Genomic DNA, 13,971 nt, shown 5'->3' on the forward strand with positions numbered 1-13,971 from the left:
TTGTCTTTGACTGTTGTGAGAGTTGCAGACCTGTCCTAAGCAGGGTTCAAAGCTGAGGACCAAACCTGTTACCCTGCCAAGAGAGTAGCTGGAGGCCCCGTGACCCTGCTGTGTTCATCACTGAAGCTGCAAAGCAGAAGTTTAGGGAGATACCCAGAAGATCAGGCGAGTGTGGCTGTGCTTGTGTTAAACCGAGGTCAACTGCAGCCTGCTCAGGGAGGGATTTTTTCCTGAGGCCATTTGGAGCCACAGCGCACAAATGTTTCGCAACAACTTCAGGCTCTGAGATAAAGTGGTTTATTGCTTTGTTTCCATGAAAGTGCCACACCTGCAAAACTGCCTTTTGTATTATTCTTTTTGAGCAGTTAAGGTGACAAATCTACCTTACTTCTGACTTGCAAATGAAACATTTGCTGTGGGTTGGTAATGACCAGTACTCAGCACCCACTTCCTTCCAGAAAATCAGCGTACCTACTTTTTTGTTGAGTGCCACTGAAGGGTACGACCATAAGTCAGCTCCTATAGAGGGATGTCCTCTGCTGCTAGAGGAAGAACACCTGCAAAACACAGTGTTTCTACTCTGTGCAAAATGATGGGCTCCAAAGCACACGGTTGTGATGCTGAATGGCAGGATCACAAAGCCAGGACTGCTCGGGCCCAGGCAAATTGAGGGTTTCTCTGCGACGTGGCTTTGCAGCGCTGCTGTGCGCTGTGTGGGACATGCCGGTCAGCCCCCTCGCAATAGCCAGGAGAGCAAATGTAGGGCTGTGTCGCACTGTAGGTAATGCTGCCAGCAGTACCCACTGCTAGAGCAGTCTTTTTGAGATCTTACAGTGGTGTAAATGAAGAAGCGCTGGTAGGAGCCTATGAAGACAGATCAGGAGCCATAACCTTTGGTGTGTTCAGCCAGTGGTGGCTGAAACCACCATAAAGGCTTTTAACTAGACTCACTCCAAATAGGGTTGGATAGCACCGTGATTTCAGCAGGGCCAGTGGCTGGGAGGCCATTTGAGTTACACCCAAAATGTCACCATGCATCAGTGGAGCTGCCCTATGTTAGCGATAGCCAGGAACAGGTTAAATCAGCAGGACTTTCTACAGGTGATGCTGAGATGTGGAGCTGAATCCTGAACAGCTTGGGATCCTGAACAGTGCATCTTGGGGGTCATGTTATGAATGGGAGCAATATAAACTGATGTGGGTTTAATAAACACACGTCTTGTCTTTGGAACTGGACTAGAATCAGCGGACACACTTCCCTCAGTCTAGGTGCTGCTGAATCTGTGCTAAAATAATTACTTTGGCTTAATGCAGGGAAGTTGCTAGGAAATATCTGAAGATCAGTGTGTGTGATGCTAAGCACTGTGAATTTTGTGAGTGTTTATTAAACAACTTTATATTAAATATTCTAGGAAAGGACATAGGAGCAATATAAACTGATGTGGGTTTAATAAACACACGTCTTGTCTTTGGAACTGGACTAGAATCAGCGGACACACTTCCCTCAGTCTAGGTGCTGCTGAATCTGTGCTAATTACTTTGGCTTAATGCAGGGAAGTTGCTAGGAAATATCTGAAGATCAGTGTGTGTGATGCTAAGCACTGTGAATTTTGTGAGTGTTTATTAAACAACTTTATATTAAATATTCTAGGAAAGGACATAGTGATGAGAAATAGCTACTATAGTTATAATAGTAATTTACTGAAACATCTGATAAAAGGAAGTATGTGAATAAGAAATATTTTCTGTGTGTGACTGTCTCTTATACTGCTCTGGCTCTTGCAGTGTTGTATGCCATTCTGCTAGCTCTTGATTTTCTGATACTAAATATTTATACCTTATTCTAATAAAGTGGGTAAAAATGCAAGAAAAAATAAGTACTGATGCTGGAATCACTTTTGAGGGTTTAATGCTGAATAATACCTTCTTCTGGTAAGAAGCTTCACTTTGGACCAGTGTGTGGCACAGCATTTCTCAGCCTCAAATGAACTGCTTTTTAAATTACTTTTGTTACAGAGCTTGGTTAAAAATTAAAATAATGAGTGTTCTCTTAAAAGTTAAGATGGAGCCTTAGATTTAAACCTTATTCTTCATGTTCTGTCCTTTCAGGTCCAGTGTTGGTTTGGATATTTGCCAGGGAGGTTTTCAGCTTCCCCAGTGCATGTTTGGGCTGTTTTTGTTTGTTTTTGTAGCTTCAGCTGTATAGTTTATAATAACCTAGATTCTTGGCATACTGAGCTGAGTACTGCTACAAATTAAGTGAAAAAAACCCAAACAAAACAAAAAAAGAGTTCAGCAAGGGTAAAACCTTCATGATTCCTGCTTACCAAAGCCACAGGTTGTTTGGGTGTGTAGGTTTTACAGGACCCAGCTTTCTGCAGAGCTGAGCAGTCAAACTGAAAGCTCAGCTGCTGCAAGCGTAGTCAAGTGGGTCATCCCAAATCACTGGCCACTTCTGCAAATTTTAGCCCTTCGTGAAATTCTTTTGGTTGGTCTTTTTTTAAAGTTGATAATAAAATAGCAAAAACTTAGGAGCCCAATTATGTTTGTTAAGTTGTTGTTTAACGTACTCAGTATGAGCGTTGGTATGATGAGAGCAAATGCTTACGGGTGTGACAGAACAGAAAGCATGAGAACAGAGCAGATCACATATGAAAATCTCCTGGTGATGGGGGAGCAGGTGCTGTCCTTACCGTGTTTTCAACTGGTTGTGCTGAGAACTGCTGGACTGTAGGAATATCTCCTTCCCTTCTGGTGCTGTTTCACCGCTGCAAGCAGCCTGACTTACTGTTTCTGCACTTCACGAAAGGATGCTTAGAAAAAGGAAGCTTATTAGCCAAACATTTGGACTGTTGTGCCCCTGTACCATAATATCTCATACCTTCTGCCTGTGTATAACCTAAGTGCTATTGCATAGAGTGTGGGGAGCCTGGACCTTGGATGGCACATGGTTTCCTCGCAAGAGCTGTGTGCTTTGCCAATCAAAGAGCCTCCTGGGCCGTATGTTTAGCCCGTTCTCTGTACTCGGAGGGCTGCTGGATTTCACTCAGCACAGTCCATTTTGAAGTAACTGGGGAGCTGCCCGAGATCGCCTCTGCAGAACTGGTTGGTGATCAGGACCTCCATGGGCTTCAGTGCATGCGGGGGGTGGGCATCGAGTGCTGGTCCTCAGGAACGCGCTTTTGGGAATGTCAGCCCAAAATAACCCCAAACCATGTGTTCTCTCTGATACTTGCTGTCACAGTCATTCACTAGCATTGATCTCTTTGTTTCTGTTTTAACACAGATTGCTCGTAGATCTTTTCGGCTGGCATATCCATCTCAGGTGCACTTTCCATCCCATTATTTTTGTACCTCTGTCTTGACACTGTTATTTTCCTCCCCTTCTTTTAGAGTTTTTGTCTGTCAGTCAACCAAACAGGAGTAGGTGTCTTGCCTTTTCTGTTCTTCCTGTTAATTATTTGCGTTATCAGTGGTTTTGTATTGCTTTTTCATCTCTTCCATGTGTTACTAAATGGTTTCTGATTAATTCTAGTGTGGCTTTAATGTTGCATTGATATATTAAAACATAAGATATGGGAAAGCAGGGCCTTTTTGAGTTTTAGCCTAAATTCAAAAAAGGCAAAGATGTACTTTTCAACTACGTGCTCAAGTCTCAAAATTATAAAGTGGAATAGCCCCACTGAGTTTCCTAGGATGACTCCAGTGGGTAGATGCTTGCAGGATTGGGGTCTAGTAATTTGCTTAGGAACCCATACCTGTCGGAACAAGACTTAAATGAATCAGTGTTCCTCTGGGGCTTGCCTGAAAATCTGCAATACCTGCAGTGAATGTCTGTGTGCCTCCTTCCCTGCTAATTTTTAATGACTCATTACTCATTATTTCCAAGTTGGTGCAGCACATTCCAGAAGCAAGTCTGAACTACCAGAAAGTGCCTCCGGGATCAGTGGAACTGAAGGATTTTGACCAAAATATGAACGATAGTAGAGAAGAGGATCCCTCAAGAAAAACAAGGACAAGAAACCGTGAGGAGGCAGGCCACCTTTTTCTTTACTTTATGTATGACATTGCTTTAAGCTGCAGTATGTATACCTGCTCTTTCTAAGCTGCCAAAGGAGGCTACTCAAAAAAAATGCGCTTCTCAAGAGCCCTGGCTTGTAGGTATAGAGACAGTGAACAGTGTTTAAAAAAGAAAAAAAGAGGAACAGAATCACCCTTCTTGCCAATACTGACTGGAAGTTTCCGCTCTTGTGTAAAACTCCATTAAAACCTGAGGCTTGGTCACTTGTTGTTTGGGAGGAGGCATTCAGTGTCAGAGCCTACTTAGGCTATTTCATTGCTCGTTTAAAGAAAAACACAAAAACCTCAACTTTGAAATCTGCAGCATCGATAGTTTAATGGCAAGAAACCATGACATGAAAACAGTTGTTCCTAATCAATAAAGGTACCTTATTTTTCTGCAGTGGGCATGCTGGTCAGAGCTGCCTCTAGAGCAGCAGTGGCAGGATCTGGACTTTATGAGGAGTTTCTGCAGCTGGGCTCGAGTGCCGTGGCACAGCTGGCTTGCTGTGCTGTGCAGACAGCAAGCCACTTGTTCTGCGTTGTTCCTCCAATGTGTGCAATTTAATGCATTTCTTCTGGGGTGAGAGAGCAGGGTAACCTGGAAATCACTGGGATGATGCTAGAGGGTGAGGAAGCCTGGCCTGAAACTTGAGGCTGGGGATGGTGTTGGAGTGAGGGCTGTGATGGGGTGATGGTGACGGGGAGCGGAGGAGCAGGCTGCTGATGCAACACTCAGCTGTTGCTTCTGCTTGCTTTCTGTCTGCTGGCTCCGGTTGAGAAGGAAGAGCTGGGGCAGAGGCTCCGGGGAGGCAGTGCAGGCAGGAGGGGAGAGCTAGTCTCCAGCACAGTCACTCTGCTGCTCTGGAGGGGGAGTGTGACTCAAAGAGGCTGATGGAGGGGAACTTGGGCTGAGCCGCTGGTACCGATCCTGTCCTGTGACTGACCTGAAGGAATCCTTCACTCCCCTGTAGAGACGTGCCAAGGCTGAAAAAAAGATGCAGGTTCAGAGTGCCCAGCTGATGTGGGCTCTCCTGGCAGAAGCCTGGGGGCTCTTTTGAACCACAGGACTTGAATATTTGGGGTTTGGGGGTTTTTTGGTTGTTGTTTTTAATAAAGCAGAATGTAACATGGTGGGATTACATGGCTGTGAAGGTGGCTTGAACTCATACAAATCACATTAGATGGTTTCAGTGAGACTGCTTGTGGGACTTCTTGAATTGTGATTTGGCTTTTTGGTTTTTTTTGGGGGGGAGGTGCCTGCAAGGCTTGGAAAGTCTTAAGCTTTTTCTTTCAGAAATGCTTAAATAGTTATCTTACTGCAGACAACTCTGTCTCTTTGTACACTCCTCAAGAAAAAAAATCCAAACAAGTTAGTATTAATCTTTTTGCCAAAGTGCTGCAACAAAGCTGCATGTCGTCTTAATCTCCCTTGAACTTCAAATATCATCCCCATAGATGAAGATGTTTCAGTGGAGATCGTTTACTGTAAAAATTTCCAGTTTTGTAATATGCCGCTTCTGGTAAAAGTTCTCTGATCTGCCCTTATATTTTAGGTAATCTTTGACAATCTGATGTTGAACCCCGTGTCCCAGTTATCACATACAATCCGTGAAAATACAGAAAACCTAGCTGAAAAAATGAAGTAAGTAACTTTTTAGCCTTGGCCTGAAATGTTGACTTGCTGCTGAGTTTGTTGGCTTGCTACTTGTGGAAGATAATGCATTGTTGTCTTGGAAAGTCTTGTTATCAAGATGCAGGGAATCTAGATGTAGGAAACTGTGTGTAGTGAATGAGAGGTAACATGATTATTTGCCATCTCTTTTCCTCATATGTTTGGCCTTTGGAATTTTAATGCTGGATTTATAATGCCTGTTGATGCCTTAACTTTGACATGTTGCCTGTGCAAAGAGTTAGCAGAAAATGTATTCGTGTTGGTGGATTGTCTCCTCTTTCCTTCCCTGTCCCAAGGCTCTTAGAAAGCCTGCAGGTCACCAAGGCTTGTGAAAACTCTTCAAAGCCTGTTGTTGCTCTAGAAGACATCAGTTAGGGAAGGACTTTGGATTGTTCCTAAATCAACTGAAAGGCGCTTTGTTCAGTCGCTAATCCACTAATCTCCTTTGCTGCCACCTCTTGTGATAATTAAGTCTTTTAAACAAGCAGCTTTTGGATGGCAATTTTAAGACCTGCTCCACTTTTTGCGTTGCAGGATTCTGTTTCAAAACTCGGAAAGGACCTGGGAGGAGATGGAGGCCAAAATTAATTCAGAAAACGAAGTGCCAATTCTGAAGACATCAAACAAGGTAAGACCATGCAAACAAGTGAAATACTGAAGGCTTGCATCCATGAAAGCTTTGTAAGAAACCAAAATAACAAGCTCTGGCCCTTCTCAAATTCATTTCTGAAATTTCTAGTCCATTTGCATGTGTTGAACTGCTGTTTTTTTGTTGCTGTTTGAAGTGTGATAAAGTGAGTTCCTCCAGCTGTTGTGTTTCACCAAACTTTTCCCCTCTCCCTTTGCGATTCATCTTCAAAGACCCAGTCCCTTAACAGATGTTCAAGTTTAGGGTCATTAGGTGTCATTTAAACATCTACTAAAGCATCACCACCATGTGGTTGCCACAGCTTCAGTTGTAGACAGGTGTTTCTCATGAATGTTTGTTTTCTTCACCTGTAACAGTTAGGTAACAGGGCAATAAAAAAGCTTCAGCCCTAGGGTGGTGTTTGTGCTCTCGTGACCTCATATTATCATTTATGGGGACCGCCAGTAGGGATTTAAGTACAATAATGGACCCAGCAAATATGGTTAATGCTAAGCATACATATAATTGTGCAGGACCTGTGTAGCTTGGTGCTACAGCAGTATATATGTGGCCAATTGCTTTGTCTGGTCTAGGAGCTGAGTTTGCAAATATCTTCGTGCATTTGGTATTAAGGAGGGTGTGGAGGAGCCTTTCTGCAGTTAATCTGGCTAGCATTTCAAATCTAAAAATCTAAAATCCACTGTGGCTATGAACTGGGTGGTCTAGTAGCACTTGGTGAAATGATGGATCTGGTCCCTGTGCACTGACCAGATGCGCCTAGATACAGATCATAGAATCATAGAATGGTTTGGGTTGGAAGGGACCTTTTAAAGGTATCTAGTTCCACCCCCCCTGCCATGGGCAGGGACACCTTCCACTAGACCAGGTTGCTCAAAGCCCCATCCAACCTGGCCTTGAACACTTCCAGACCACCTCTCTGGGCAACCTGTTCCAGTGCTTCATCACCCTCAGTGTAAAAAATTTCTTCCCTATATCTAGTCTGAATCTCCCCCCCCTTAGTTTAAAGCCATTCCCCCTTGTCCTGTTGCAACAGGCCCTGCTAAAAAGTCTGTCCCCATCTTTCTTATAAGCCCCATTGAAGTATTGAAAGGCCACAATAAGGTCTACCCAGAGTCTTCTCTTCTCTAGGCTGAACAACCCCAACTCTCTCATCAGCCCTTCACAGGAGAGGTGTTCCATCCCCCTGATCGTCTTCGTGGATACTAGCTTTGTCTTTTCTGTTAAATAAGCAAGGTTGGAACTGACTTTGAATCTTTTTGATCAGATAAGGCAGAAGGAGTAAGACTAGATTTCTGTGTCAGTTGAGTACTTTGTTGCTTGATTTTTCATTCTGATGCTTTTGTTTCTAGGAAATCAGTTCTATCCTGAAGGAGCTCAGGAGAGTTCAAAAACAGCTTGAAGGTTGGTCACGTAAAATGTTCTTTTTGTCTCTCAAATGCCAGTACGTTGCACAAAATAAAATAATGTGGCTTCATTTGCCAGTGAAAGCTGGGAAAGGATGCAGAAGTTTAGTTTGTTAGCATAGTGCTCTCTGACAAGTGCATATGGAGTGAACAGTAGATTTATCTTGTGCTGCCAATTTTTAAGAAAATTGTTGACTTTTGCAATGTGGAAGCTGTTGCTGTGGAAATGCTTTGTTTGTTGTAATTAGCATATTCCCATAAGATGAACTGGCAAAGGTCTGTTCTGCTGAAATAATATTTAGCAGCTCTTTCAGCCAATAAGCTGTGCTATGCTTTTTGGACTTGAATTTTGCACCTAGAGCTCTGTGCAATAGAAAAGGCAAGATAAGCTCTTGCATCATCTAGAAGCTTAATAAAGACATATAAAAACATACAGGCGTCATTTTGGGCTCCTGCTAAAAGCTTCCCATTTGGCTGCTGTAGTTTGTCTTTTCCAATTTAACCAGAAAGTTGAATGTCCTCGTAGCTTTGGTTTGGGAGAGGTTTTGCTTGTTAAAGCTGCTTAGGCATGAAGGTATTAATGAAGAAAATATCGTGACTAAAATGAACGCGAGTACTGCCTACGGTTCTCCTGCCTTCAAAATGAAGGCAGCAACCTTCTGTTTAGAAACTCTGCTGAGTGCTGCTAATATGTCTGTGTATGTCTCTTTTTTTTGTTCCCCACCCCAGTCATAAATGCTATCATTGACCCTACTGGAAACTTGGATGTAGTAGCCAGTAACAAAGCATCTTCTGCTGCAAAACAATCTACAGCCACTAAAGTCAGGACTGCTAACACTTCTGGATCCACACTGGAGACTTTGTCCCCAGCACAGATGAGAAACTACACAAAGAAATCGAACTGTGGGTCTTCTAGCTTACAAGATTCGAATTTCATTCCAGATGGAGAGAAATATGTGATCTGATACAATATTTTGTATTGCTATCATATTGTAATCTACTGTCGCATTAGTATTGTGTACGAGTGGTTTGTGGACAGTTTGTGTGGAGCAGTTGTTTAGATTGCTAACACATTGCACAAAAAAACCCCAATCTATGCTGTGAGGGTGAATGGAAAGTCTGTGTATGCCTTTAAACAAGACTTAGCACTGTGGAGCAGCACATATTCAGCATAGAGGCAAACTGATTTTTGACAATGACTCACTTATTCTTCCAGTGTGCCATAAGAAAACAGGCTTTGCATACGCTCCATTCAATACTGCCGAAGCTAAAGTGTTCTTGCATTGGCCTGTTTATAATTATTCAGTTGTAATGAGGCGCAATTTAAAAACCACCTTTTTTGGTACTATATTTGTTTTGTGTTTTTTTGTTTTTTTTTTTTTAATTGTACAAGTGAAGCATTACAACTCTGTTGGAATTAATGTGCAGATCCAACAGAACGATTGTGCAATATCGTGGGTTTCCATGAGAAACTCTTAGTACAGTTGTGTAAGAAGTCCTTTTCAGCAGTCATAAAAAGGTCGCCACACTGAAGTTGTGCATCGTCTTATTTTCAGTCCAAAAACCAAATAAGACAGAATAAACCCTTTGTTGTTCTCTTGGGAAAGTGTAAAAGTTAATAATGGTATGAATGTAAAGACTACTAATACAATTACTATTTTTGATGATGTTTCAGGCCCAAAGTTTGGAGTAGGTACAAAAAGTCAGATTTTACAGTTTAGCTTGCCAAATTTTCATGATTTTGGTACAAATGCTGTCTTTAAGTTGCTTTTTTTTTTTTTTTTAAATATACAGTCTTTTTACAATGAGCTACAAATGCTTTTGGCTGGGCCAAAGACTAAGATGTTTGTGATTAGCTAATTGCTAAGAAAAACATCTGTTCCAATGGCTCATGTAATAAACTTAATTGCACAGTTGCTGTGAACTAGCGTTCACTTGACAGGACTGAAAAAATAATGGCTTAAATGTAGCTCCACCTTTACGGCTAGTTCTGTTACAAATTTTTTTTCAATGCAAAAGTGCTTGAAGACCACCATTCTGTGGTATTCTTCAGAAACTATTCAACAGTGTCAAGCACTTGGTACATTTGGGATCTTTGTCTGGATTTTGTTTTTGGTCTGTTATAATCCTAGAAACATTAAGGATTATGTGCAGTTGCACTGAGCAATTCCTTGTTTAAAAACAGTTGTGTTTTGTATTCTGTCTTTCAGTTAAACTGCAAAACACTAAGCAATTTTTTGTTGCTTTAAGAACAAAAGTTTTGGTTTTGAGGGGACCTCTTCCAGATGTGTTTGCTCCCAGTTTTTTCTGTCTTGTATCGATTCCTTTTCCATTCTTCCTGGTCAATAAACAGTAAGCAAGTAAAGAAATTCTTTTCTAGCTGTGGAGGATACGTTTACTGGGAAAGGTGAGCAGATGAGTTCCACTTTGCCCTCATACAGCGTGTAATTTAACCAGTGAAAATGGTTTCCCAAGCTTGACTGCTTCTTGTGTGCTGACTTTATATTTTGGGGTGGGTAGTGGATTCCTTAGTTAGCTTCAGTAGTTACCTGAGCTTTTCTGCTAGAATGTTGTAACAGTGGGAACCTGTTAAAGTAATTTACATAAATAGGGATGCTCACAAAGTGTTTAATCTTACTAGCGAAGACCGTGATTGCTTTCCTGGTGAAGCCAGTAGGAGCTTTCTATCAATTTCAGCAGAAACAGGATCGGTCCCAAAATGGGAGTATGCCAACAGGCCATTAGTTTCTTTTGAGCGTGCAAGATGCTGGCTGGTAAACAATAGGTGCAAATATCCTTCCAGGATTTCCAGTAGGTTATAAGACTCATCTGCTTGTGTGGAGATGCTCTTCCATGAAGAAATCTGCTGGATTTCATGTAGATGAATGCAGAATAGAAAAAGAATTTGCCCTTGATGTTCTTCTGCCTGTAATATATGCACTATTTGAATGTGTTCATTCAGTCGTTTATTCTGATCTGTCTTTTCTTGAAATACCTGACTGTGTCCTTGATGAATATCGTAAGTGGTAGTATCGTTCCTGACATATGAGACACAATTTTTCAAGCCCTTCTTGGTTAGGGTTTGAACCAACCAGGTGCTACCCCAGCTCACTAGGAGTTGAAGGACCTTCACAGATAAGGTGTTGCTGTTAGTTTCAGTTTTGCTGTAGAGACATGTGAATTACTCAGACATCTGACTTTTATTATTATTTGTTACCCACGTTTCCACATCTTCATGGCTATGCTCTAGTGGATTTTGTTTCTCTACAACATGTCCTTGATGGGACTTCTGTTTACTTTCACTTGAAAATTGCTTGATTCTTCTTTCATTCATGAACACATCAGGGATGGATTTTCTTCCTTGGTTGCCCTGTTCTGAACTTGAGAGAGAGCCCACAGACACGTTACATCGATTAAATCAACCCGCAAAATATGGTACCTTTTCAAGTGACTAATAAGGATGCAACAATCGGTGTCTGTTTATAATTTGAAAATGTGTGTGTGAAGGGGGGGAGGATGCACAGCTTGATTTGTTTTATTTGTGACTCAGCCAAACTATAAAATGCTTCTGTGTCCTGACACAACGTTCGTCCTTGGATCTTTGCATTTAAAACAGTTTTGCAAGTCAGTGATGAAATGCAACGTATTTTTTCTTGTATTCACTGCTCCTGAAGTACACCCCACTTGCACTTGTCTGCTCCAGATAAGCCAAAGAGCTGGCCACCTGACTGTAGCTCCTTCAGTCATTGTTCATTCTTACAGGCAGTACTGTATGCAACCATGAAAACATGCCTCTGTGTGACTCCAGTGTGACGGTGACAGACGTGTAGTGGTGTATCTGGGTGGCCCAGGATCAGTGCATAAGATACCTGCTGGCTTCCGTGAGCTACGGATGGGCCTTGCATTGAGCTTGGTTTGGTAGGGGTGACGCTGACCTGTGGGTCACTCTCGTACCATATTGCTTTCATGTGTTTTGTGTCTGACTAAAGAAATGTAATGAAGGGTGGGATTTTCAAAGTCTTAGGGAAGCAAGTGCTCAGGTCCTTTCGGGTTTCCGTACGCTTTGGGTGCCTGACGCCACGAGCACCTTTCAAAATCCCACCCCTCAGCTCTTCCACTATACTTGAAAACCATGTTCTCAGTTCGACGCTTTCAAATGTAAAAACCTGTTACTCTCTTCTGATGGCGTGAATGTAAATTCCTGCGAGAATGTGTACAAGCTTTGTGAGCGAGGGCCTAAATGTATCTACAGTGATGTCATGTCGTGGTCGTGCTCCAGGAGAAAAGAACGTCTGCATCATCTTCAAGTATTTTAGTAAAGGTACAACTAGTGGAATGTTTACATACAGCCTACTGAAAAAAAGAGGAGACAAAAAGAAAAAAAAGATTAAAAAGTGTAAAGTATTTAAGTGCAAGATTCTACTAGTTTTTTCTTGTTTTGCAGATCACACTAGCTATTTTTGAAGTTCAGTAAACGTGTATAACTTTTGCAAAGACCAGACAAAACTACCTGTTCACTTTTGATGTGCCCTGTGCTGAATTGTGCCTATTCCACTCTCTGTTGTTATGCTGCTGATTCTGCTGTTCTGAACTGTTCACTGGATCATTCCATTTGCATGCAACACAAATGCAAGCTGAGCTGTCTGAGAGTAAAGCTGAAACACGTTTGTATAACTTGAATCAATTAATGACTTTCTCTTTTCCACACCCTCTTGAAATGCTGTGTATAATTTTGATTTGTTTCTCCTGCCCTGATTTTTTTCCGCTTTTGGTTTTTTTTGAATGGTAATTTATTTTTGTTTGGATTATAGGCAGTATCTGTAAATTTTGTTTCAAGGTGATATTGTGGACGTCTTTAAAAAACAAATTGTTATTTTATATAATTTTATCATAAAGTTGCTCTAATAAATCATTCTTTTATCATGTGATAATGATTCTGGATTTCATGTGTTAATTTTTGGGGGGGGAGTATGTGTTTGGTGGACTAAATTTTTCAACTGCCTGTTTACATTGGTGTTAAGTACAGTGTAATGAAAGAATTGTCAGCAACTGAAGACTCACGGTGCAACCTGGTGACACCTATGGCTGGGGCAGATCCCTCTCCAATAGTACAGGAGTCCCCTTTTTCCCTGCCCCCGTGGCTACAGGATTGAAGTCTGCAAGTCCCCATCACCTGAGGGTGGTCCTTACTTCTGAGTATGGCACGGTGATATTTGATTTAATTTTTAGTACTGTTTTATTTCATTGCCATGATTAACAATCGTAGTTAAATCCAGCCTGCATATGATCATTCCACAGCAAGTATGTGATTATAGAAAAACATTATTACAATCACTCTTTTGCTCTCACCTTATATATATATATTTTTTTATCATTCCACCAGGTATGTGATTATAGAAAAACATTATTACAATCACTCTTTTGCTCTCACCTTATATATATATTATGTGTCTGTGAAATTCTTTTGATTTTTCCATTCATTCCTCATTCCTTTGCAGTTTATGTGTCTGTGAAATTCTTTTGATTTTTCCATTCATTCCATCACTGTCCTCCTTCCCTCCTGCAGTTCTGTCAGACCTTTGCCTCCTTCCGGGCACTTTTCAAATAACATTAATTCCTCCTTCCCCTCTGCACAGCCTTCAGGTGCCTGCAGCCTCCCCCACCCTGCTTGGTGCGACGTGGAACTCTGGCTCCACTTCCTATACATTAGCACAGCTTCACAGCTTCTGTAGGAAGTAGAACACGTGTAGCTGATAAAAACATCGCATTATTTGCCAGCAATAACTAAAATGCAGACAAAGGGGAAAAAGAAATAATAATACTGGTACCTAACCGGGATCAGTGGGAGACTTCCCATCCCCTGGTGATCTTTGCGTTACATACTTGAACGTGAGACCTTTTACGCTTAAAGTTTTAGGGAGGGATTTTGTGTTTAAAACAAGAAAAAAATTTAAAAAAAAAAGTCTTCTGCCTCTCTTAAAAACCTTTCTCTAAACTTAGTTTGTGTACGCTGTGTCTGCAGAGAAGGCGTTCTGTGTTCTCTAGAATACAGGGCTGGGTTACACACTGACTATATTACCTCTCCACAGGCTTCCCCAGCAGTACTGAGTGGTATTTGAGTTGGGATGCTATGGAAAGTGCCCTTTTGAAACCAATAGTGCATCCACTTCATTAATTTTTAACAG

At 41.6% G+C, this 13,971-nt stretch overlaps 1 protein-coding gene across 1 annotated transcript in view; it reads left to right on the forward strand.

Annotated features, from left to right (window-relative positions):
- Window positions 1–12,714, forward strand: part of CEP170B (centrosomal protein 170B) — a 60,648-nt gene extending 47,934 nt beyond the window's left edge. Inside the window, exons 14-18 of the mRNA XM_019472512.1 lie at window positions 3,890–4,033; window positions 5,616–5,704; window positions 6,269–6,362; window positions 7,733–7,784; window positions 8,516–12,714. Of these exons, the coding sequence (XP_019328057.1) occupies window positions 3,890–4,033; window positions 5,616–5,704; window positions 6,269–6,362; window positions 7,733–7,784; window positions 8,516–8,751 (615 nt within the window). The 3' untranslated portion in view covers window positions 8,752–12,714. The remainder of the gene's footprint in view (window positions 1–3,889; window positions 4,034–5,615; window positions 5,705–6,268; window positions 6,363–7,732; window positions 7,785–8,515) is intronic.
- Window positions 12,715–13,971: the final 1,257 nt, after the last annotated feature.

This window comes from Aptenodytes forsteri, unplaced genomic scaffold (genome assembly GCF_000699145.1).
Source record: "Aptenodytes forsteri isolate BGI_AS27 unplaced genomic scaffold, ASM69914v1 Scaffold193, whole genome shotgun sequence".
In the NCBI taxonomy this organism is placed as follows: domain Eukaryota; kingdom Metazoa; phylum Chordata; class Aves; order Sphenisciformes; family Spheniscidae; genus Aptenodytes; species Aptenodytes forsteri.